This window comes from Desarmillaria tabescens (genome assembly GCF_030435595.1).
Source record: "Desarmillaria tabescens strain CCBAS 213 chromosome Unknown EV420scaffold_12, whole genome shotgun sequence".
NCBI lineage: Eukaryota > Fungi > Basidiomycota > Agaricomycetes > Agaricales > Physalacriaceae > Desarmillaria > Desarmillaria tabescens.
Window position 1 is genome coordinate 555050 of NW_026848311.1, and position 22331 is coordinate 577380.

A 22331-nucleotide genomic window follows, 5' to 3' on the forward strand; every position below is an offset into this window, starting at 1 on the left:
TTGCTATACAACGGCCATGATAACGCGCTGACGATTCTGATGTACTGCTATGATTACCATCTCCGATCATCAATCTTATTACGTGCTGATCGTGTGTTTCCTAAAAGGTAACCTCGGCGTCTTGCTTCCTCTTTTTCCAGCGCCTAGTAATGTACCCGCCGCACCCACCACCATATCACTTCTTTTCTCCCACAGTTGCCAGCCGCAATGACCGCCAGCTCTTCAATTACCTTGTTCGCGAACCAAGTCATCAGCCCGGCCGTAATTGGGTGGCAATCGTTCAATCAAGAACCAATTTAAAGAACCGCGTCGTTTCTGACGACCATTCTCCCCAAGAAAGTCAGACAACTCCTCTCACAACAAATCATGCCTTTCTACATAATTGCTTTTCTTCTCCTCGGCGCCGTCCTGCACCTGTGGAGACGGAAGTCGCATAACAACTCACAGTCTCGAGGACTTCCTTTACCGCCCGGTCCTCCTGGACTACCTTGTCTCGGGAATTTACTTGATATTCCAATTCACAGGCCCTGGATCAAGTTCACAGAATGGAAAACACAGTTTGGTCTGTATCGTCTCCAGCAATACCTTACCCATGCTAAAATTCGTGATCTCCTAGGCGACCTATTTTATATGAAGGCCTTGGGACGCGGAATCCTTGTACTCAATACCATGGACACGGTCGTCGATCTATTGAATGACAAAGCAAATCTCTATTCTGATAGGCCCACTTTTGTCATGGTTGGTGATATGATGGGTCTGGATAACGTACGTGTCGAGTCCCAATAGTAATAGAATGCAATCGTGACAATCATGTCTTTCTCGTAGAGCGTACCAATGCTACCTTATGGGTCCACTTTTAAACAACACAGGAAATTGTGTCACATGTCGCTGAATCCCGAGACAGTAAAACAGTATCACAGTCTCCAAGAAGACGCTGTCGCAATGTATCTCAGCAGTATTCTCGATACCCCCCATCGTTTCATCAAACAACTGAGGCTGTGAGTATCCGAGAAAATTATTATCTCAGCAGCACCGGTCCTGATTGTGGGTTGTAACGATAGGACTGCGGGGCGTATCATTATGTCCGTAACATATGGCATTTCGGTTCAAACACCAGAAGATATTGTACACTTCGTCCTTCGCAAGAAACCTTTCATCTAACTGATGATAATCTAAACCTAGTACATTACTGAAGCCGAGACTACAATGGAAATGATCGGAAAGTCGACTGTACCAGGAGCCCATCTTGTGGACTTTGTACCCGCACGTATGAGAGTCGCCCTCATGCTCAAAACAGAATCTGAATCATATTTTTTTTCTAGTTCGATACATCCCTTCTTGGGTTCCGTTCAATATAATTCCCAGTATGGCTGAATATGGACGCAATCTGATCTGGTCCATGATCAGTCGCCCTTTTGAACACGTCAAGCGCGACATGGCGAGTGGCACTGCTCGTCCATCGTTTACTCGTACTTGCCTAGAAAACTTCGAAACTGAAATTTCTGGCTTGTCGAGAGCCGAACAAGACCATTTGGTGCGCTGGGCGGCAGGCGCAATGTACGGTGGTAAGTTTCCTTCTCTTCATTGAGTTGATGTCTAGTAATATACATCGCTCAAGCTGGTGGAGAAAGCGTAAGCAAGAGTACCTCATAAGCTACATTCCCTTGAATGTTTGTTTAGACTTATGCTTCAATCCTTTCATTTATCGTGGCCATGGCCCTCTTCCCTGATGTCCAAAGGAAAATCCAGCAGGAAATCGATTCCGTCGTTGGTGCTGACCGCCTTCCTACTGTAAAAGACCGCGCTAGGATGCCTTATATTGAGGCGACCATGAAAGAAGTACTTCGTTGGAAGCCGGCCCTTCCGTTGAGTATCGCTCGCAAAACAAACAAGGCGGACTACTACAAAGGTGAGCAAATCCTTAGCCATACTACCGATAACTCACAGGAAACAAGGCTATTACATTCCCGAAGGTACAATTGTGATGCCGAATGTTTGGTATGTTTTGTATTGGAATGGTTTGGACGCTCTTGAATTTTGAGCAGGGCCATCTCTATCGACGACAAGAGTGGTATACCATCGGCTGAGTTTGCTCCAGAACGACACATTAAAGAATGCGTTAGTCACACGGCCACCGACCCTGCTACCTATGCTTTCGGATTCGGACGACGGTGAGAGTAGTACAGCTATGAGATCAAATTTTCCTTACGCCTGCTCCAGAGTGTGTCCAGGTCGTCATCTCGGCGAGAACAACCTATTCCTTCTCATTTCAGGACTAATGGCCACCGTGAATATCGAAAAGCCAAAAGATCTAAGTGGCCGAGAGCTCCCCTTTGACCCGAGTTATAAATCTGGGCTTGTAACGTACGTTTTCTGTCTTCAAATCGAGCTCTTAGGACTGACAGACGTCTTCAGATTTCCTGAGGATTATAAAGTGGGATTTAGTTGCAGGTCAGCCGAAATTTCTATGGCCGTAAAGGAGAAAGTGAGCCAGATAGTCTCATAACTCTCATTTAATGCGTCAAATGCCTGGTGTATTACGAGGTTTTGAGCTTCGTGGCATAGCAATTACAGTCAGTGGCCATTTGGTTTCTTGCATGGATTCACTTACTACTTGGTTTCTTATTCTTGCAAGGATTTCGTAGTATATAACGCTGAATATCTTGTAGGTATCCTCCATGTTGTATTTGCCATAGATATAATCTATTTTGCGTTCGAGAACAGCCTCCCCACGATTCTAACATATATCTCCTTCTATTTGCTATGACAAAATTACCTGCAATTTTGGGTGGGAAATACAGTGGTGTGTCTTTGTAAGAACACGTAGCATAGGCCAAAGACTTCTCAGAGGCCTTCCGTAGTGGTTGCGTACTAGTAAGTACTGAGTCTGCGTACTTCAGTCACGAGTCACGCACGACTCATAGCGGTGGTGTGACTGACCCTGTTTGGATAATATAAGCGCTTATCCATGGCTACACATTCCAAAAAATTGCAAATACATTATTATAGGCATACATACCGTATGCTAAATACAAGTGAAGGAGGTCAGACCACCTGAGTGGTGGGATGAAGAACAACTTGTTAACGTTGGTCGCGTTAGTCACAGATGTCATGGTGACCGGCCCGGACCGGCCATTAGTCGTGCAGAGTCACGCATCACGTCACGGATGACTTCGACAATACTTTACCATGTATTGCTAGCCATCTTCCAGCTGTGATACTCTTTTCGAAGTCCAAAGTGCTCAGGAACGAGGGTAAAAACACAATATCGCTATCCCTGACATCAAACACATCTGGCAAGCGCAACGAACCTTGTGGCGAGGAGGCGAGATTGGGAAGGATGGAATACGTGTTCATCTTTCTCTGATAGACCTTTCTTTGATCTATGCAGCGGCAGGCTCAGGCCTCTACCAACCCACCACGGACTGGAAGCTGCCCTCTTTTCTCCCTATTGGCCTAGTTGTCCTAAGTTCTGGAGACGATTTTAGTATCCGGAACTATCTCATGACAGTTCCGGGTCTATATTGCGGTGGCTAATCTGAATTACCATTCCGTTGTACCGTTCACCTATATTCTTTCCATTGCTTCAATATGAAGGTCCTTGCACTATGCCCACCTACGCCCACGCAACAGCCCATCCCATCCTCAGGACTCGAACATACCACCACCTGTTATTTGAACAGTTCGCCAGGATCTCTGTATGGGCTGTGATGTCGCTCGAGGCCAGTGTCATTATGATCTTGATTATCAAGTCGCAAACGTTCTTTGAATTGGTTGTCCACATGCCCTTGTGAATAATTCTCATCCAACGTTTGCGCAATCGAAAGTTGCGATCACCGCACGGTGAAATATGCATCGATAATCATCTAGGTGCGTACTCTAAGGTGATGATTGAAACAAGATGATCCCGTCTCTAAAGATATCACACCTTCGTATAGTAACTCGATGGAACTAAGTATCCCTAGGGATGGTTCACCACCCCTCGGTCATCGGGGGAGTCAACTAATGTCAACCAGGCGGAGAAGGCGAGAATCACCTATAAGCGCGAGTACGGCATTAGACTGCAAGTCGTCCACTCAGTTCAGTTCAGTTGCCGTATCTCTGATTTGCACTAATTCAAAAGGAAGAAAGATGAACTTTGACAGCCTCGCCCATGCATCTCCCGCTCTAAAGTCTGGGTATCAAACTTCACCGATGAACCCGGCTCACGTCTTGAGCGCTACCAATAATATATGTCCAGCCGTCGACTTCGGGCTCTCGATGAGGATGGTACAAGCTTACAAGAATGGCTTCACAAAGCTCGGGAATCGGGTAACACTGGAACTTGCGATGTCCCGGGATGGCAATTCAAGGTACCTATTCAGTATATTTTGGACCGCTGCTCAAGCGCTCAGGTACGATTTGACATACATGCGATGGAATGCAGATACGGAAAATTGAGCACGGTGCGCAGAGAAGGGAACCGATATAAATAAGTTACGGCAGGTGACACTTTGTTCTGATCCCTTTCCTTGCGCTCCTTCATCTTTTCTACTAGATCATGAATCTATTTGCGCTTCGTATGCTCCGACTGTCGCTTTTGGCTGCACGGCTGTTGCCTCTTCTATGCTTATTTCTATGGACATTCGTTGAGGGAAAATCGTGCCAAACAAAGAACACAGTCATCGAGCCGCAAGAGTTTGGTGCACTTACGTTTGATTACCTCATCGTGGGTTAGTTTTCTCGAATAGTACTTCGGTAGGTCTCCTCGCTGATTTTTTTAAACAAGGCGCTGGTACCGCAGGCCTTACTCTAGCGTCCCGGTATTGCATCTTCCTGATATATCGCGTTCACATGATTGAGGGGCTTTGCTAGCTTAGCAGAGGATCAGGATGTTCAAGTTGGCGTCATCGAGGCTGGGGCATACCACGAGAATGATCCGTTGGTCGATGTACCAGGTATCTCATTTTCATCTTCTATACAAATGTCTTCATGAGTTCACGACTTTGTTAGCCAACATTGGTGCAGCTGGAGGTAACGCAGATTACGACTGGCGTTTCTCAACTGTGCCGCAGGAGAGTGTTGGAGGTCGCGTCATCTCCCCGACGCAGTTAGTATTTGTTTTGCATCCTAGTGGATTGAACATGATGGCTCTCACAGAGGCAAGCTATTAGGCGGTTCAAGTGCCATAAATTTTCTTGCTTGGACTCGAGCATCGAAAATTGAGTATGACGCTTGGACATTCTTCTCCTCAGGACAAAACGACTGGAGCTGGGACGGGTTATTTTCGTACTTTATAAAATCGACATCAATCTATCCCAACCAGACAAATACCTTCCTTGGAATTCCTAGTGGACTCGGAAAACAGCCCAACTACCACGACGAAGGCTTTAATGGACCAATTCAAGTATTTCGGTCTTTCATAATTTGTCAATGTGCTTACTTCCTTTCCAAGGCGTCTCATAACGTCATCTTTTCAGACGTAGAACCTCTTTATGCGGAGACCATGAACTCCATTGGCATTCCCATGAATGGAGATCCCGTGAGTTGATGTCTCTGTCTTGTTCTTTTCAACTATATCTCTGTATCCAGGATAACGGAAACGATACTGGTCTAATGGATGATCGTGCATCTGTCGACAGGGCGGAGGGCAAGCGGTCCTATGCAGCATCCTATTACCTTCGTTCAGTATGTCAAAGCAATTTCCACGTTCTCACAAATGCTGAGGTGTGCTGGAACTGGCGAGTTGTATTCCGTTATTACTGAACAAGATCGGTAGGCAACGAAAGTTCTCTTTCAAGCAGACAGGTCTGGTTTACAACGCGCAACGGGAGTCGAATTCTGGTCAAACTCCACCTCACAAATGTTCGTTGCCACTGTGCGTCGGGAGATCATATTATCGGCTGGCGCCTTCCAGACTCCTCATTTATTGGAGCTGTCAGGAATAGGCAACGCAACTCTGCTAGAAAATCTCGGAATATCGCCTCTTATCGACCTACCGAACGTGGGAGAAAATCTTCAAGTCAGCTTTTCTTCGCTGGGGACGACATTATTGATTTACAGATCTCGCCATTATAGGATCATCCGGCCTTGGGGGTTCAGTATGAAATGAATGAAGGCATCTTCACATTTGGTCTGGTCTTGTCCAGGTTGCGGGTCGAGACGTTCTAGCTTACTAGGTACAACAGATGCGCTATTGAACAATGCCACACTTGCCTCGGAACAGAATGAGCTATAGTGCGTCATGACATTTCTTTGCGTGTTCATGATCGACGATCCTCTTTAGCAACCAAACAGGCACCGGTCTCCTGGCTGCGACAAATGCAGCACTCACTTTCGTCCCGTTTTCTGAGGAGGAAACAGGGGATATCTTGACGACATTTGATACAGCGCGTTATTCCTTGCCGGATCGCACTGCGCTACAACAAAAGCAATATGATTTCCAACGGGTGTGGCTCGCTGCTGGACGAGTTCCTCAGTTGGAGATCCTACTTTTTCACAGTGCCTTCATCGAGCACGTTGAGGGCAGGAACTGCATTACAGTGCTTGCCGCTGGGTTGGTGCGTGACCGTGTTTTCATTATCACGCTACGACATTGATCTTTCCCCCTGATCGATAGCATCACATTTCGCGTGGCTCGGTTGTACGTTCTATATTTTCCAATTTACGCCGACATTTCTTATAATCGAGGCGAACAGCACAGCAACACATCTTCACCTTTATCTGCGCCTGTTATAGATCCAAGTTATCTGGACAATAATTTCGGTCATTTTTGTGTATCCTTCTCATCGCTTGCATTGACGTAGTTGTGACTTTTAGATGTCGATGTCATGCTTCGTGGCCTGAAATTCGCCCTAAAAATCGGTAGCATTCCGCCGCTAGCAGATAACATAGCGAACATTGTTTCGCCGCCCACGGTATTGCAGACTGATGAGGAACTAATCCAGTAAGAACAAAGTTCATCCATTTAGTGTTGCCTCACTTTAACATTTTACAGATATATCCGTAATAGCTTAGGTGTAAGTGATTGCCCCGTGTTGGGTTTTTCATTGTAAACAACAACCTCTATTCTAGACTTCCCAGCATCCCATGGGTTAGTTCGTTTTTTTCTTTTTCTCTGATGTGGGCTAATTTGAACTGGGTCAGGTACCGCAGCCATGGCACCAAGATCTCTCGGAGGCGTAGTTGATGGAGCCCTCAAAGTGTACGGAACGTCGAATTTGAGAGTATGCGATGCCAGTGCCATTCCGATTGCGATCGGAACACACTTGCAGGCGACCATCTATGCGATGGGAGAGAAGGTGTGTCATTCAACATGCTGCACGTTTTGGTGAGGGCTTAACAGTGTCTTCCAGGTGGCGGATATCATCAAGGAGGTATATAATTGAATTCGAGAGTCCAACTACTTGAACGTTACCTCCTAATGTAACGAAACTGTTTGTTTCCCAAAAAGTGTGATAAGCGTACCTTCAAACTGTTCAAAGCTCCGAATATGGTATTGAGGATGGCCCTAGGGATAGTAGGGAAATGTTGAATCCATTTTCTAGATAATGGACCTGAATTAAACCCGAAAACGTCTGTTCTCGCCTTAGAAGCGTGGGAAACGGACTGCTTGCGAATGACCAGCAGGGAGAGCACGCGATTTACGCGTCTCAGCTGCACAAAGCAGATATGCCAAGAACGACTCCCTCAGGTTATCACGGGGCAAACGAGGTTTTCAGCCTTCTGAATATGTCGGATACATCCTGGCCTTATTACAGTCATAGACCCTCTCATAATACATTAGCGAAATCACGTACCACATGAAATCCAAAAGAGGATAACAACATGAGCCTACACCTCAGTGCCACGAGTCGGCTCGTCTCAACCAAACCATGCCGCGGCCTGCATGCGAATACTTGTGACTATTATCGCCGGTCGGCCAATGAAACTGCTTCTAGACACTCCCATTCAGAAGCAGCGAAGTACAGCGGGTCTAACTCCATCTCTAGTCCCTTTCCTCGCCTCTAGATTCCGTCCCTTGATAACTTAATGTATGGCATATCTTTATAGTCCCTGATCTCGCATCTCCGGTTGAAGTGCTGTCGCCAGTTACCAGTAGCTTCACTGCATGAGGCTCTAGTCGTTGTCGAGTCTTTCAATTTGTGTTTCGTAGTATATTCATCTACGATGACCACCCCCTGGGTGAGGTTCAGCAACTCAGGAAAAAGGTCTTTTTCTTCGGAACTGCAGGCAACAGGTGTTTCATACTTGTTAGGCACGTCATTATCGTCCGTTGCTCTGCTCCTCAAAACGACTTGATTGATATCTGCCAGTGTACTCTGGGCCCGTGTTCATGATCCCATTCTGATTGTTTGTTAATTCAATAAGTTTCAGCACTGCATGGTACTCCGGCAGGTGATGCTACGTCTTGAGTCATAACCTTAAGTTTGCACAACTAGGATGAATTACCAAATTCTTCGTCTGGGATCTGACTCGCCTTAATTTGTTTGCACACAAGCACTCAGCTGTCATGGCGGAAACCTTCGGGACCACCTTCGGATGTTTGTTAATATCGTTCATGATAGACGTGATGTAGGTACTCCTCATTTCACACTTTTTCCGTCGCTCACTTCGTGCCAAAGTCTGTATGGAATGGGATTGGTATGTATCTCAAGGATCACCCTTATCGAAAGCCGCTCATTCGTTCGAAAAACCCCAGCTCCTGGTCCTGCAGTATTTTAAGAAGAATAGCAAGGACGCTTTCTTAGTCAAAGCCGCTGTACTCGGGCTTGGGTCAGATCATTTGTCGTGATCTCTCCATCAGAACGGCTGACTCTCGCCTTTAGAATCTTCGCCACCGCGCATATAGCTGGAATGTGCGCATGGATATACGAAACATTCATTACCAACTTTTCCCATCCAGAGCTCCTTAATGAGCTTCCTCTGTATGTGTTTTTCCTTCTTTCGTTGGTGTATGCCTCTGCCAACATCGCCAATATTTATTCAGATCTGTATCTGTATGTATCTCGCAACGTTGCATGGAACCCTTTCTGACAATATGTAATAGATTGAGATAATGTCCTTCGTATGTTCCTTAATTTCTTCAGAGATTTCGGATCTAGACACGTCGACAATTGCAGTACATCGTATCCTTCATTGCTCAATTGTACGTTTATGCGATTCCTCCTTTCCATTACAAGTCTAATAAGCTATAGTTTCTACGCATCACAAATATGGAAGAGCAAGTCCATCGACACCCATTTCGTAGCACAATGTACTGACGGTACCCACAGTCGGCCATCACAATATTTGGATTACATCTCCAATTGTATGTATATGATGACTTGCATTGAAGTAGAACTGAATATGCCCTTTCAAAGGCGATCCTGGCTCTCATCAACATTGGTGCTTCCTTCCCTGCCCTTCTTTCAATGTAGCTAATTATTCATCGAATAGGTACCGGAATTGGTAAGCGCTTTGTCTTTCTCCTCAGTATATGTTACTGAGCGATGGGGTTATGTAGCCCAAACTGTCACGACGTATGTATCCTGTTATTGACTCCTAATCTGCAGCAATGGCTAACTCTGTACCATTAGGGCACAGCGAGGGACTGCCAGCGGAATTGATGACGAGATTAACAAGGTACATCCCTACTTGTCTGATGTTTTACTGCAATGATAACCTAATATCCAAATGAAGATCATCACCGCTATAGAGATTAGCGCAGCTGCTCTGTGTGACGTTTTGGTCACCATCACCTTGTGCGTCCTGCTGAGAATCAGTCGTACGGGCATTAAATCGTAAGTTATTGACACTCGGGAAGTCCAAAGCCATAAGTTCAAGTGGATTCGAGGACGGATTCCACCTTGGACTCCTTGATCATCCTAACTATCAATCGAGGAGCTTTAACGAGTCTCGCGGCAGTCGTGAACCTGGTCTTGGTACGATCATATTCTTTGAACTTGGGTTCAATCATCCCTCACGAAATGTGTAGTACTTGTCACGGCCGAAATCAATGTTCTTGTGAGTTCGAGCATTCCCCAATTGCCCGTTTCTACTAAGAACATCCCAAGCATGCTTGTTTTCAATCCAAGCACCGAGCGTGAGTATACTTCAATGCTCTACTCGACTGTTTCAATCATCCATCTTCATAGTCTATCTGCTCTCGGTTGTCGGAAGGTTGCGGGACTTCTCTCATCCTCTGCATATCCACTGACCTTTCTTCTGCAGTTTAAACTACCGCGAACACATACGGGCAGGCTCAAGGCATCGAAAAAAGGAATGGAATAGTTTTACTACAACCACGAACGATTCGTACAGTTTACCGCTAGAAAATGCAGGGCCTTCTGTACATTCTTCTCGGGATGGCGTTCACGTGGTAACACCCCATTTTCAGGCATGAAGAGAAAGAACTGATTAGCATTCGTAGTCTAAATCTATTGTCACTTGGAAAGATCCCGAAACTGAAATAGAAGCAGACGAATACGTAGCTGGTTAGATGCACAATTTTTTCTTGAATTATTAACAATCTTGCATTTCGAGTCTTTGCTTATTCACTCAATTCTATGTATACCCTCGATTTCGATTCTCAGGTTTCCGTAGCCAACATGGTCTTCAAATATTGTTCTGCTTCGTCGCAAATTTTCAATATCCGAACGGCTGAGCATGTACGTTTAAAGCCTGATGGATTCAGACTCATGAAAGCCGTCATCCGCCTCTCGACAACCAAATTCGACTTCCTCGCCTCTCCACTGGAGTTGGCGAAAAAATCGGAGATACGATTTTTGTATTCTTCCAGGGGTATCGACCGGGCGGGTTCATGGCAGATGACAACTGGAGAGATTTCTGCGCCATACATGGCTAAATTCCACAAAGTTAGTAATACGAAATGAGGTGTTTAATATGCTGGTTTTTGTAAGAACGGACAGAGCATACATGATGGTTGGAATTGCGCGGTCCCTTTTACATAATACAAACGAGCAGGTGACCGCGAAATAGGTGAAATAGGATACGCTGATGTAAGACATCTTCGTCTCTACCATCATGACTGCCAGCACGACCATATCAGCGCGGAATACTATCGGGAGTTTTTCACTAGCTTTGGCCTGTGCACCGTGCGTTTTGCACAGAAAGATCCTCTGCTCCTGTGCGGCTATGCCATTTCAATCAAGCTAAGCGACCTTTTTCTCTAGTGGCCACCGGCAACTAAGGCTATGTGCTGTGCTTTGGCACTTTTGAGAGTATATTGGGACATTTTATATCATAGCATGTGAACTGGCTTCCCCATCACTACATTCAAGGTGAGATCTTTTTCTGAGAGCAGATGGAAATGCATCATGACGGCAATCGTTTAGGTTATCTTCGTCAAGATATCCGGTGACCAAAAGTGCGTATGGAGCCTTCTGCATGACTACGTTCTGATGTTGATCAAAGGAAACCAGCTGCAACAAGGTCTTGGAGGGTGAAGACGCATATATGTGCATACAACCTCGAAGGACCGAGTTTTCGAGGTAGCCGGCGGTATACAAAGTGTTTCTTTTCCATGAGCATCGAAAACTTGTACTTATCATATATAGGCGCCAGCTAGATACAGCGAAGCTAATCATATCCTGTCACTTTCACCGCAGGCGGAACTACAATGTCCAAACTCGGGCTTCATATTTTCGGTCGCTCCTTATGCAAAGAACACATTTTGTTCGAGCAAGTATGTCTACAGTTAGCACCCTCTTTTGCCTTCTCACGTCTTCCGCAGCTCACTTGTAATCTTCCCTGAACACGGGATCTCAATCGGTTCAACAGTATCTTTATTCTCGGCTCGATTCGATACCTCCACAATCGGGATTACTCGTGTTCTCCTGGAGCAGCCAACTGGTCCAAGCAGTGTCTCTGAGAAGGGAAAGAGATCCAAGTTAACAGTTGCGTGGCGCCATTGTCGTGGTCCTATAAAGGTGCGCTTGGAGGTCCCGCGGGGAGGATATTTTCTGACATTACTGATGTAGCGCAGTGGCACGATGGCACTACATCTTTATCCTCCGTATCAACGAAGCTTATGCTGGGCTTGAAAACTAATTCCACGAGGACAGTTGACGAGTTATTCAAAGTTGTTGGCCTTATGGTCTAGTAGTATGATTCCTCGTTTGGGTCTATCTACACCTAGTGGGTGGGTAATTGATCGAGGAGGTCCTGGGTTCAACTCCCAGTGAGGCCCTTTTTTATCCGTTATCTCTAATTGATACGCCTCTGTCCTCGGTCCTGACTCCTCGGGAAATCGTTTCAAGCAAAAATCTGATTCATAGTCTTGGGATTCTTGGCAGGAATGGCTACCCAAATTTGGTATGCACTACACGATTCCGTTTTTATGTCTAAGTTCTGAAAGTTTCTTAATTCTCTCTGAAAGTGCATCTGCTGTACGGGACCCCTCAAGAGCCATCTTGGTCCACCAACTGGAATATTTGTACTAATTGCACGCCAGCGCGTTCTTCTGTCTATTCAGCAGAAGAAAAGGGATAGTCTATATATCCTGTGGCTACTTCTCCGGTCAAGTAGAACGTCGAACGGTTATACGGCGTCAGGGGCCAGTTCTTCTTCAGTTTTACAGTGATGTCCGGCTGCGTAAAGGATATTATCAGCCCTATTGACCATGTCGAATCCTGACCAAAGAACACTCACATTCGAAATGAAATATCGCCCAAACGCAATTATATCTCCTTTGGTATCAGCAGTCTCCATCGCACTTTCTCTAGTATATGCCCCTGCTGAGATGAGTGGTCTCGGCGCCCATATGTCGCGTATAAAGTCATTTGACTCGCGTGCATCTATCTCATCGAGGCTCCTGGTCGTGATGCCCGTAACCCTCGGTTCTACAAGATGGATATACGCCAGGTCCGAGTGTCTCTCCTTGATCTGGGAGACATAATACGAGAAAGTGGGGACGGGGTCCTTCATGCCCATGTCCATGAATGTCGACCACGGGCTCATTCTAATGGCTGTACGCTGCGCACCAACAGCTTTGACAACTGCGTCGATAACTTCTAACCCAAATCGAGCACGGTTCTCAATGCTCCCTCCGTATTCATCCGTACGCTGGTTGGACACGTCCTGTAGAAACTGGTCGACGAGGTATCCATTCGCACCGTGGATTTCGACACCATCAAAACCAGCCTTGTTCACAGCATCAGAGGCTGCACGTGCGTAAAGTTGGTGATACTCGTGGATTTCATCGATAGTGAGCGCGCGCGGGGTATCGGAAGAGTTGATAATTTTGATTGGGGAGGGACCAACGAGATCAAGAGAAGGGTCTTCCTCTTGGAGAGCGGAGCAGTCTGCCGCACGTCCTAAGGCCCAGAGCTGGCAAAAGATGAAACTGCCCTTGGCATGGACGGCGTCGGTTACCTGTTCGGTGATGAGATGGGCTTTCAGAAAGAGACACTGTACGCACCTCCTTCCACGCGTCTAGCTGTTCTTGTGTCCACAGGCCGGGCGCATATTTGAAAACTCCAGCTTTATGGGCGATGAAGGTTCCTTCCGTGATGAGGAGCGTGCCAGGATCACTACCTCTCTGCGAGTAGTACTCCTTCACGACGGAAACGTATGGAACATGTCCTTTCTCCGACGCTTTGTTTCGCGTCAGCGGGGCAAGCACCATACGGTGGTTCAGTGTGAGGTTGCCGACTTGGATAGGCTGGAAGAGTTTGGAAACGGACATTGTCGATAAATCGACTACTGGACATGATGGCTTTTATACTATTGTCGCGCGTGTGGGAGCTTCTATTTCTTATCGAGTAAAAATCGCCATGCCGTCACTCGGACCATCGTTTAGTAAGGCAGCTCGGACGTTTCGTTCCGATGTTGTCATAACCTTTGGCCAAATATCTGAAGAAGTGCGATTGAGCGGGAGTCAGTCACGCTTGGAGAATAGTCGGTTTACTGTTCTACAGACTAGAGCCATATGCTGGCTGCGCCGTTGTAGTAATTATCATGGGGCTGTCCCTAAAAAATTGGTCTGATAAAGCAGTGTTAGTCGCGCGCGTCAGCTAGAGTTAGACCAGCCTACTGATCTACTGATCGCAGTCACTTGCAAGTCATACTTGTTGTTTCCCAAAATATCATATCCACTCCGGCGCCTGTTCGATAGAGCATGCACGTTATTCAGCGAGGCTTTCGAACGGCTACACAAGCTGTCCGGACTGACTTCGATAGCCGATTTAAGTGACCGGAGGACTGGTGGAGTACGCGAAGTCGGTTTCGGCTAATTCCGACACGTCTATTTTCCCAACCTCCACCACTACCATAATCCTCCTTGAACCAGGAGATTAAACTTGCACATTTCGGTGCATCGCTTGCATAGTAACAAGTAGCCACACCTAGTGTCACTGAAATCTGGGATACAGCTGCAGGAAGAGGTAAGCTTTTGCTTCACTTGTCTTTCACCTTTTTGACCGCATATAATCAGTTTTTTTTTAGCTCGAATATGCTCTATGAACGATAATCTGCAAGGTTACATTGGGAACGACCCCGGGCCATTGTCGAAGCATCCCAGGTATCGCCGTATCACCACAACCCAGTACCAGTTATGCAGGCAACACGACGCGAAATTATGGCCTCAAACTTTCTGGAAATCGCGACGGTGGAGATTTACGGTTTCAAAGAGCTCGTTGGTGACCTACATAACTTCATATAGGTGTGTTCGTCAGTTGTTCTCGTGGCACGTATGTAGTAACGTGTTTCTCAGGAGCCTACAAAAACTCTCCTCTGTCGAATTTGACAATGGAACTGAAGCTATCGCGCTAATTTTCTCCCTGCACGTCGATAGCACCCTCTTATCCATGGCCAAACAACTCGTCACCATGAAATATGTCAGAGGACGGGACCGCTATAGGACCTCTATACCGTACAAACGGTGCTTCGTTCTCACGGTTGACTGAATACTTTGTAACCGATATCGACCCTATACCAGGAAGACTGCTGTGTCTGAGCGAAGCATAATATCGAGCCTTCCGCTCGTATTGGGCCTGCCGTCATAAGAAGAAATTGGTTCGTCGAGCAGGTGACCGCGTTCTTTGTAAATTCCCTTGCTGAATGTGAAATATATAAGACGGAATATGATTTGGTGATAGACAACGGATTAGTTTTGGTCGAAACCCGGACTCGGACTGATGCATGTTCCCGGCAGCTCCCACGCCGCTATCATATCAACAAGATGGAACCCATCGAAAACAGGACTTACCTCTCCTCATGACTATCATCGCCGCATCTCCTATTGTTTCAATTATCTGCCTGTCTATTGTCGTGAATTTTCTTTTACGATGGACACGCAAGTCGATACGAATCCGAGGACCATCGAGCCCATCTTTTCTATTAGGTAACGAAATGGGTCTTCTTCCGCGTTGGTGTATTCACCTTCGCAAGGTCATGAATAGATGCGCCGGCACCAGGATAACCACGGAGACTTGGAAATGGACTGGTTCCACAAGTACGGGGCTGTTTACCGGACAAATGGGTGTTTCGCTGTGAGGATATAGTCTCTGTTCTAATTTGTCGGCGTGATGTCCTACTAACCGTCACACGTAGACAGATATCCTGATGGTTTCGGACCCCAAAGCTCTTCATCACATGTTCCACTCCTCCGACTATCGTTTCATCAAGCCTAGAGACACGGTCTTTGTGTTGGATCTTCTGCTTGGACAAGGAATACTCTCAGTGCAAGGTTCTCAGTACTTGCTCTTAAATAGTCACATATAATTTAACCTCTTGACAGGGGAAAAGCATCAGCACCAACGAAAAGTGCTTAGTCTCGCCTTCTCGTCTGCACAGCTACACCAGTCCCTGCCTATGTTACAATCCTGTGGCGCTAGGGTAGGCACTTTATTTAAGGAACATTGCCAAGATACTTACGTACATACAGCTCGTGGAACGCCTCAAGGACATTTCGGACGATCACACAGGTGCAATCAATGTCTTGGAATGGACGCGTAAAGTTGCTCTGGACATTGTCGGCACAGGTGTTACACTCCGTCGTTATACATCGAAAGTACTCAGCATCCCATGATACAGCCTCGTTTAGATACCACTTCGGTATGCTTGACGGTGAGCACAGCGAACTAGGAGCCGCTGTGACGAATCTCCTGTACGTTTAACTTATTCTTACGATCCTGACTATTCTCCAGCGGTGACGCCCAGATCAATCCTTCTACGAAAGAATTGTACATCCGAAGTCTATGGCGATATTTACCTGATCGTGTTCTGAAAATCATGAAAGACCGAATGACCAGCAGGGAGAGCACACGATTTACGCTCTTCGGCCGTACGGCCAAAGCAGCTGCGAAGCGAATATTCCAAGAACGACTCCCCGTCGTCGCTGGGCAAACTGATCTGTCAGAGAAAGATATTGTCAGCCTTTTGGGTACGTCGCGTACATTTTTGCTTCATTCTATTCATGCCATCCCTTCTGCAGCAAAATCGCACCTCTGATGATGAAAAGGGAAAGATGACTGATAATGAGATACTGTCTCAGCTAGCGTGAGCATTTTATCTCGTGATATTTTGACTTTGATTAAACCTTCTCTAATACATTCATTTTTGCCGGCCACGAAACGACAGCATCAACGTTGGCATGGTTTCTCTATGAACTGGGTGTGCACCCAGAGCATCAAGCCAGAATTCGAGAGGAAATCGAAGCTTGCCAAGGGGAAATCCTTTCATTGGCTGACTACGATTATATGCCATTCTTGAATGCTGCTATAAAAGTACGCGCGGCCCAGTGGTGAGGCGCTGCCATCTCATCTTTGACCTATCTAGGAAGTCCTCCGTCTATATCCTACCATTCACTCGCTCGTAAGGATGCCGAGCAGGGATGAGGTTCTTCCCCTTGCGGAACCCATTATTACACAAGACGGAAGGATCTTAAATGAAGTCCCCGTTTCGAAGGGTCAGACTGTTATCGCATCTCTGTATATTTACAATCGGTACGCTTCTTATTGCGTTCAACAATGTGTTTCTCATGTCCCGGTAATAGTATGCCGAACATCTGGGGAAAGGACGCTGGTCAATGGAATCCTGAACGTTTCCTTGACGATGAGAAGAAGCAAGGACCGCTTGGAGTGTATGCGAACCTATAAGTGAAGCAATACTTGATAATCGATATTCCTGCTAAGAACACTGCTCAAGTATGACGTTTAGTAGGCCTCCCGATTTTTGAAGTTGCGATCCTCCTTGACTGTGTCCTATAGGCACTGGTGCTCGCTCTTGCCTTGGGTAAGTGAATTGTTAGCTATGCGACATATTTTCTGATTTCGTACCACAATTGGCGATTTGCGTAAGTTTTCTCCTTGTCGTGTTGCATTCCCGGTATTGAATGATCACAGAGTGATGGAGATCCAAGTGGTCATTGTGGAGCTTCTCCGGTTGAATTCAGCCCGCCCGAAGACGGATCTGTGATGAGAGAGTACCCTGGTTCTCAGATGATCCTCCCGCTTGTGTGTGGGAAGACCGGCGAAGGAGCGCAGGTCCCGTTGTGTGTAAGGGTGATGGAGAGGCCAGCGTAGTAGCCTAACCGTCTTCGCTTCTTGTGCTGTGCGTTGACGAGGTTGCATTCCCCATACAACTGAAGTAACCGTCTGTTGTAATCGGTAATCTGTCAGAATATTGCATCGATAGAGAGCCGGGTGATATGTGGGGCCGAGAGTCTGTTCACGCTGAGAGCGAAGCTTTCTAGTTCTTCCGGGCTGAATACCTCGTTGAGAAGAAATTATCAATACGCGCCGTCATAGTTCGTGTACTTAAAATTACAACGCCCAAGTCTTCATGTTGTTCCTGGTCACGGCTCCAAGTGAAGATCAAATTAGGCTCGAAAAACAACGCTGTATTCTCTCGTCTTCGTTCCCAGTCATAAAATATATCACGAAGCACCCAACGATACAAGGGCGATACTGAGAACCTGAAACTGTTAACTCCTAACTGGGCTTGCAGAAGATGACGGTATCCTAACATGCCCCGTAAGTATCCAGGCCTAGCTCAGAATCAGGCTCCCTCCAGCCTGTCGCCACTGATTTTGCCTAGAGCCAAAATCAGTATTTTATCCTCATTTAAAACAAAATGCGGGGATCTCACCATATGAATGCCGTCCGAATGAGACTGAGCAGATGTCCCTTCGTTAAACGAGTCATTTATGACTATATTGCTGATGCTCCACTGTCTTTTTTGGTCTCTCGCTGCTCGGACGTGTTCGCGATAGTTCAAACTGCAGGTGACAGATGTTAGTTTCGACAAGAGAAAATAATACATGGCATGTATTACCTCCCGACGACGGACAGGACATAGACTGCCAATATACATCATTCTCTCACAATCGAAGGAATCATCAATGTACACTTACACTGAGTACTCGGAAAGAAAACTAGCGCACTCGAGAAGCTGTTAGTAACAAACGCATGAAAGGAAAACTACACAAACTCACAATAGCATTGATTCAGGTCGCGCTAGGTACTGCTTATTCTGTGAATGGGAAATGCAGATTTTGAGAGTCGAATAGCATACCAGTATAAGCTCCACGACTGCGGAAAGGCTAGTCACGGTGCCACGGTTGATAGCTAGGATGATTAAGGAATCCAAGGCAGAGTCGGTCCTAAGGTTCATTGCGACTCAGTGCTATTGACACCCAACAATGACAACCTTACGATTTGATGCCCGTACGATTAATCCTTAGTAGAACACACAACGTAGCGGTGATTGAAATGTCGCATGCAGCAGCTGCACCGGTTTCCACAGCGGTTATAATCTTTGAAATATTCAGATCTCATGTCCCACAGCAGAAGATACAAACGTAGGTGTACCTTGTTAATCTCACTCCCAATCCCACTGACGGTACCTCGTTGTGCACTGATAAATAACATGACATCAGTTACCACCGCTGAAATGAATGCTTGGAAATACGCACGTTGTGATGGTTTGAGCTGTATAGTATAACAACTCAAAAATCTACCCCGAAGGAAAAGAGAGTTGCTTACCGATTCCAGCGCCTATTTGAGAAACAGTTAGTTAGATCGAAGAGAACATGTAGTTTAGATGGTACCAATGTTTAAGAGGGCCAAGCCCACCTTTGACGCCGGAATCGCAAATTAGAACGGGGTACATTGTCATCGTGATAAACTTACAATAGGAGTTGTAATCCAGATGTTGCGGTAGCTGACTGAGAAAATGTTGGTGACAGTGTGCGGGAAAAAAAATATGTAAGAGAACATACTCTTCCAGATTTGCCTAATATAAAACCTGCAACGTGAAAATGCCTCAGAGTGATACGGAGAGCGATAGCCATGAAAACTATACCCTTGCGCAATGAATGCTACCACATACTATAATGGCAGATACTTTAGACCTAAACCGAATGTGGTCAAAGGAAAGAACCGACGATGGCCATGATCTCGATCTATTTCAATTGTCAAGCAAGCTAATTGCGCATTGCGGGGAACGTACAGCTACAGATCTGGAAAGGTATTAGTGGCATAACTAGGCGGTATTTCTGTAAGGTAAGCATACTCAGGAAACTTGTTGAGGAGTTCTGGCTGGTTGAAATCCGTAATGAAAACTTGGTATGTCCAATGGCAGAGTCCCGCAACATGCACAGCAGTGAAGAAGCTATAGGCAGATTTCAGTGGCTCGAAAACAGAGAATAGTGATCCTTCCTCAACGTAAGCACGAGCACAACAGCTTTGACGAAGAAGACATCTTGGCTGCTTTTCCGAAAATACTGTAACACGAGCATCTAGAATATTGAGAGCAATGAGCACTTTTGCGGATAGACTCTGCCATGAGAATGCACACCAAATTCATCCCAAATAGGCTCGAGAACCATGATTAGTCTTTGAAGCAAAGCCGGGAGAACTGGGTCTTACATCAAGTCCAGCATGACCGAAACCAGCATGCAGCCGAAAGTAGTTCCGAAAGTTTCTGCCATGTCTAGTAACTTATAGCGCTTTGAGATGTAAGTCGGATTCCGGTTTGAGAAGTCAAATCTTGGCCTTCTATTTGTACAGGAGAGATTCGGAGGTATCGTGGCATGTTTCCTGCCTTCAAGTCGGACCTTCGCAAGGTTGCTATAGCCTACCAAGGCAGCGAACAATCTGGTGTTCGTGATGAACATAATTTGATCGCATAGAACCCATCGTTGACTAAGCGCTGTCAACCAAATACAATGAAGCAGCGGTAATCGATTATCGCCTATCGATTGAGTTCCCAGCATAGTTCACATAGGTGCTTGACCGCATGTGAGTTATTCCAGTCTATAGTGTTCAAATTTCAATATAAGGGGGTTATATTACAAAATGCGCCAGACGTACCACGCTTGGATACAATACTGTTGCATATGAACGAGGCTATGGACCACAAATCATCTTCTAAAAGATAGAAGTTTATGGAACGTATCAGATATCACCCAGTTTCATCAGAAGAAAGAGAAAGGGCCACGATAGCAAATGTACGAGTTTGACATTGGGCGAAAAGAGCCGACGCTGGATAAGCAGAGCGAGTAGTACGCGCCAGGGAAAAATAAGTTCCGCGGAGCCGGATCATTGGATAATCTTTTAGGGAGGCGAGAACGCAGTTAATACGGCGCTCGTGGTGCTCAGAGTTCTGTTCCGTTATTCTGATAAAGAGATAAGCGCCAGTGGGTCCCAATGTGCGCGGTGTTCACGGTCAAGTCGGCTTCTGGGGCCCGGTTTTCCCGAGAAACTCTGATCGGGTTTTGCCGACTAATCACGATTGATTCCTTCCCATCGCTCATCCGCCGTTTTTACTCAACTCAAACTCGAGCAAAGCATCGCACAATCTATTGGATGATATAGCAGGTTCCCATAGATTCTAACTTTTATAGTAACACTCTGTCAGGAACATGAACTCTCTGACACTGCTGTGGTTGAACTCTTTTCCTGGTGTTGGTTTTGGTGATATTCCGTCTCCCACTGCTAAGCCAAAGAATATCTCACGGATCTTGTTTTTCTGTAAAACGCGGAAATGTATTCGAAGCTTGTGGATGTTTACACCTTTGAATAAACGCTGAAGCATTGCTTCGGGCCCTGACCTTATGGACTCTCAGTGAAGAAGCACCAACACCTGGCAGGAAATACAAGGATGTATCGTTCGAGGTGATGGAAATATGATACTAACATTCCACTGAGTCCCGAACTTCCCAGACTGGCATCGACTTGATGTAATTGAAACAAAAACATTACCCTCATCGTCTTGAACTCCCTGTGCGCGCCTAAATCACTCTTGAAACGTTAGAATGTGTCCAGATATGGTGTCTGCATACAACTAACCCATGTTCTATCGCAGGTCCCGTCATCTGGTGACTTGTGGTGCATCACGGTGTCTCGCTTGCCTTTGCAGAACAAATACCGAAAGAATCGCTCTTCCCTCGAGTTACTGATAGATTTTTCCGGGATCAGTCAGAGGTAAAGTATGTTCTGTTACAAATGTTTCTATGAGTCCCGTATCAGATCCCACCCGCGTTTTCCCGCATCAAGACCGGGTGTCGCCCCTTCGTTGCTGACTTTCTCCCATGGATGGACCATGGCCTCCGATCATACGTAATGGGCTCATGGTACGATACTCATCAAGCGCTTACAGGAGGTGTGAATCGGTATAATAACCAAGTCAGTCATCCCTCTTACTCCCTAGCGCTCTTCTTTACAGCATTTGATACATGGATCCTCACGTCTTCGCCTCAAAAACATTTGACTATATTATTGTCGGTATGTGTATTGACATGCAATAGGCCCCAAGTGTTGCTGATGCTGAATGGAAGGTGGCGGAACTGCTGGTCTTACAGTGGCGTCAAGGTACTCCGTTTCTTCAGCTGCCTGGTATTCGTCAGATACTGACTAATTTAAAGGCTCGCTGAAGACGAAAACATTGAAGTTGGCGTAATTGAGGCAGGAGATGCTCGTCTCGATGACCCACTTATCAACATACCCGGTAAGTCCTGTGCCGAATACGAGTGCATGAGTGTAATTTTCATTCCAGCAAACACCGGACAGACAATGGGGAATCCGACGTATGATTGGGGCTTCATGACCACACCACAAGTAGGAGCGAATGGCCGTTCTTTTCCTTCTGCGAGGTATGTGTATCATGGTTTTCAGCCCTTTCCTTCTCATTCTATCGCGATAGAGTGTTGGGATAGCAATCCCGAGTTAGTGCTAGAATGCACTTGAAGCTTCGGCATGACTAAGCGGCATGAACATTTAACCGCAATAGTAGGCACATATAGTAATCCGTAGTAAATTCTAGAAGTAGTACAACTTGTATTTAAGTACGATGCCTCTCCCTCGAGAGGCTAATTTAATTCTCTCTCTCACATACTCTCCTCTGTACTT

The 22331-nt window shown here is 46.1% G+C and overlaps 7 protein-coding genes and 1 non-coding gene across 8 annotated transcripts; 6 read left to right on the top strand and 2 right to left on the bottom strand.

Annotated features, from left to right (window-relative positions):
• Window positions 1–111: 111 nt before the first annotated feature.
• EV420DRAFT_1532876 (cytochrome P450) lies at window positions 112–2735 on the top strand. The gene is made up of 12 exons (XM_060472736.1): window positions 112–562; window positions 617–765; window positions 826–998; window positions 1062–1125; window positions 1183–1267; window positions 1323–1565; window positions 1619–1632; window positions 1681–1909; window positions 1956–1998; window positions 2046–2171; window positions 2221–2364; window positions 2416–2735. Exons 1-12 carry the CDS (start codon window positions 367–369, stop codon window positions 2504–2506), a joined length of 1557 nt encoding a protein of 518 aa, XP_060332591.1. The 5' UTR covers window positions 112–366; the 3' UTR covers window positions 2507–2735.
• A 1501-nt stretch (window positions 2736–4236) lies between these two features.
• On the top strand, window positions 4237–7509 carry EV420DRAFT_216033 (alcohol oxidase). Its single transcript, XM_060481251.1, has 19 exons — window positions 4237–4485; window positions 4538–4712; window positions 4769–4802; window positions 4855–4937; window positions 4993–5089; window positions 5140–5386; window positions 5435–5521; window positions 5572–5706; window positions 5759–6001; window positions 6058–6112; window positions 6168–6216; window positions 6266–6539; window positions 6599–6622; window positions 6678–6744; window positions 6799–6925; window positions 6977–6998; window positions 7054–7072; window positions 7126–7280; window positions 7335–7509. The coding sequence occupies exons 2-19, from the start codon at window positions 4541–4543 to the stop codon at window positions 7365–7367; spliced, it is 1923 nt and encodes a 640-aa protein (XP_060332592.1). The 5' UTR covers window positions 4237–4485; window positions 4538–4540; the 3' UTR covers window positions 7368–7509.
• Window positions 7510–8348: 839 nt separating this feature from the next.
• On the top strand, window positions 8349–12023 carry EV420DRAFT_1671037 (uncharacterized protein; the record flags this gene model as incomplete). Its single annotated transcript, XM_060479060.1, has 25 exons — window positions 8349–8553; window positions 8604–8622; window positions 8681–8754; window positions 8808–8906; window positions 8969–8978; window positions 9029–9046; window positions 9084–9127; window positions 9255–9289; window positions 9418–9429; window positions 9485–9500; window positions 9558–9603; window positions 9661–9761; window positions 9805–9902; window positions 9956–9984; window positions 10024–10063; window positions 10116–10140; window positions 10192–10309; window positions 10391–10447; window positions 10554–10835; window positions 11016–11075; window positions 11316–11347; window positions 11395–11490; window positions 11538–11665; window positions 11761–11909; window positions 11961–12023. The coding sequence occupies exons 1-25, from the start codon at window positions 8492–8494 to the stop codon at window positions 12021–12023; spliced, it is 1713 nt and encodes a 570-aa protein (XP_060332593.1). The 5' UTR covers window positions 8349–8491.
• Window positions 12024–12067: 44 nt separating this feature from the next.
• Window positions 12068–12169, top strand: EV420DRAFT_t119. Its single transcript has one exon. It is a non-coding gene; the product is annotated as a tRNA-Pro (tRNA).
• Window positions 12170–12446: 277 nt separating this feature from the next.
• Window positions 12447–13666, bottom strand: EV420DRAFT_1267643 (uncharacterized protein; the record flags this gene model as incomplete). Its single annotated transcript, XM_060467399.1, has 3 exons — window positions 12447–12569; window positions 12631–13353; window positions 13400–13666. 3 exons carry the CDS (start codon window positions 13664–13666, stop codon window positions 12447–12449), a joined length of 1113 nt encoding a protein of 370 aa, XP_060332594.1.
• A 1714-nt stretch (window positions 13667–15380) lies between these two features.
• On the top strand, window positions 15381–17674 carry EV420DRAFT_1478325 (cytochrome P450; the record flags this gene model as incomplete). The annotated part of the gene is made up of 12 exons (XM_060469487.1): window positions 15381–15470; window positions 15532–15667; window positions 15719–15816; window positions 15866–15962; window positions 16015–16087; window positions 16128–16363; window positions 16561–16706; window positions 16759–16925; window positions 16976–17062; window positions 17190–17214; window positions 17325–17473; window positions 17617–17674. 12 exons carry the CDS (start codon window positions 15381–15383, stop codon window positions 17672–17674), a joined length of 1362 nt encoding a protein of 453 aa, XP_060332595.1.
• A 268-nt stretch (window positions 17675–17942) lies between these two features.
• On the bottom strand, window positions 17943–19810 carry EV420DRAFT_1641103 (uncharacterized protein; the record flags this gene model as incomplete). The annotated part of the gene is made up of 17 exons (XM_060477191.1): window positions 17943–18014; window positions 18070–18199; window positions 18256–18280; window positions 18335–18363; window positions 18416–18444; window positions 18496–18583; window positions 18636–18736; window positions 18792–18837; window positions 18896–18911; window positions 18966–18977; window positions 19031–19055; window positions 19113–19147; window positions 19202–19310; window positions 19367–19384; window positions 19432–19441; window positions 19495–19720; window positions 19780–19810. 17 exons carry the CDS (start codon window positions 19808–19810, stop codon window positions 17943–17945), a joined length of 1002 nt encoding a protein of 333 aa, XP_060332596.1.
• Window positions 19811–21658: 1848 nt separating this feature from the next.
• EV420DRAFT_1641104 (uncharacterized protein) lies at window positions 21659–22138 on the top strand (the record flags this gene model as incomplete). Its single annotated transcript, XM_060477192.1, has 5 exons — window positions 21659–21707; window positions 21761–21794; window positions 21848–21930; window positions 21979–22075; window positions 22126–22138. The coding sequence occupies 5 exons, from the start codon at window positions 21659–21661 to the stop codon at window positions 22136–22138; spliced, it is 276 nt and encodes a 91-aa protein (XP_060332597.1).
• Window positions 22139–22331: the final 193 nt, after the last annotated feature.

What these genes read in the sequence shown, in the direction of transcription:
- EV420DRAFT_1532876 (XM_060472736.1), top strand. Translation starts at nt 367, where the DNA reads ATGCCTTTCTACATAATTGCTTTTCTTCTCCTCGGCGCCGTCCTGCAC. An exon ending in TTCAAACACCAGAAGATATT is followed by an intron (nt 1,126 to 1,182) that starts GTACACTTCGTC and finishes ATCTAAACCTAG; the next exon opens with TACATTACTGAAGCCGAGAC. An exon ending in CAAGGCGGACTACTACAAAG is followed by an intron (nt 1,910 to 1,955) that starts GTGAGCAAATCC and finishes ACAGGAAACAAG; the next exon opens with GCTATTACATTCCCGAAGGT.
- EV420DRAFT_216033 (XM_060481251.1), top strand. Translation starts at nt 4,541, where the DNA reads ATGAATCTATTTGCGCTTCGTATGCTCCGACTGTCGCTTTTGGCTGCA. An exon ending in TTCCCATGAATGGAGATCCC is followed by an intron (nt 5,522 to 5,571) that starts GTGAGTTGATGT and finishes CTCTGTATCCAG; the next exon opens with GATAACGGAAACGATACTGG. An exon ending in ACGTTCTCACAAATGCTGAG is followed by an intron (nt 5,707 to 5,758) that starts GTGTGCTGGAAC and finishes CAAGATCGGTAG; the next exon opens with GCAACGAAAGTTCTCTTTCA.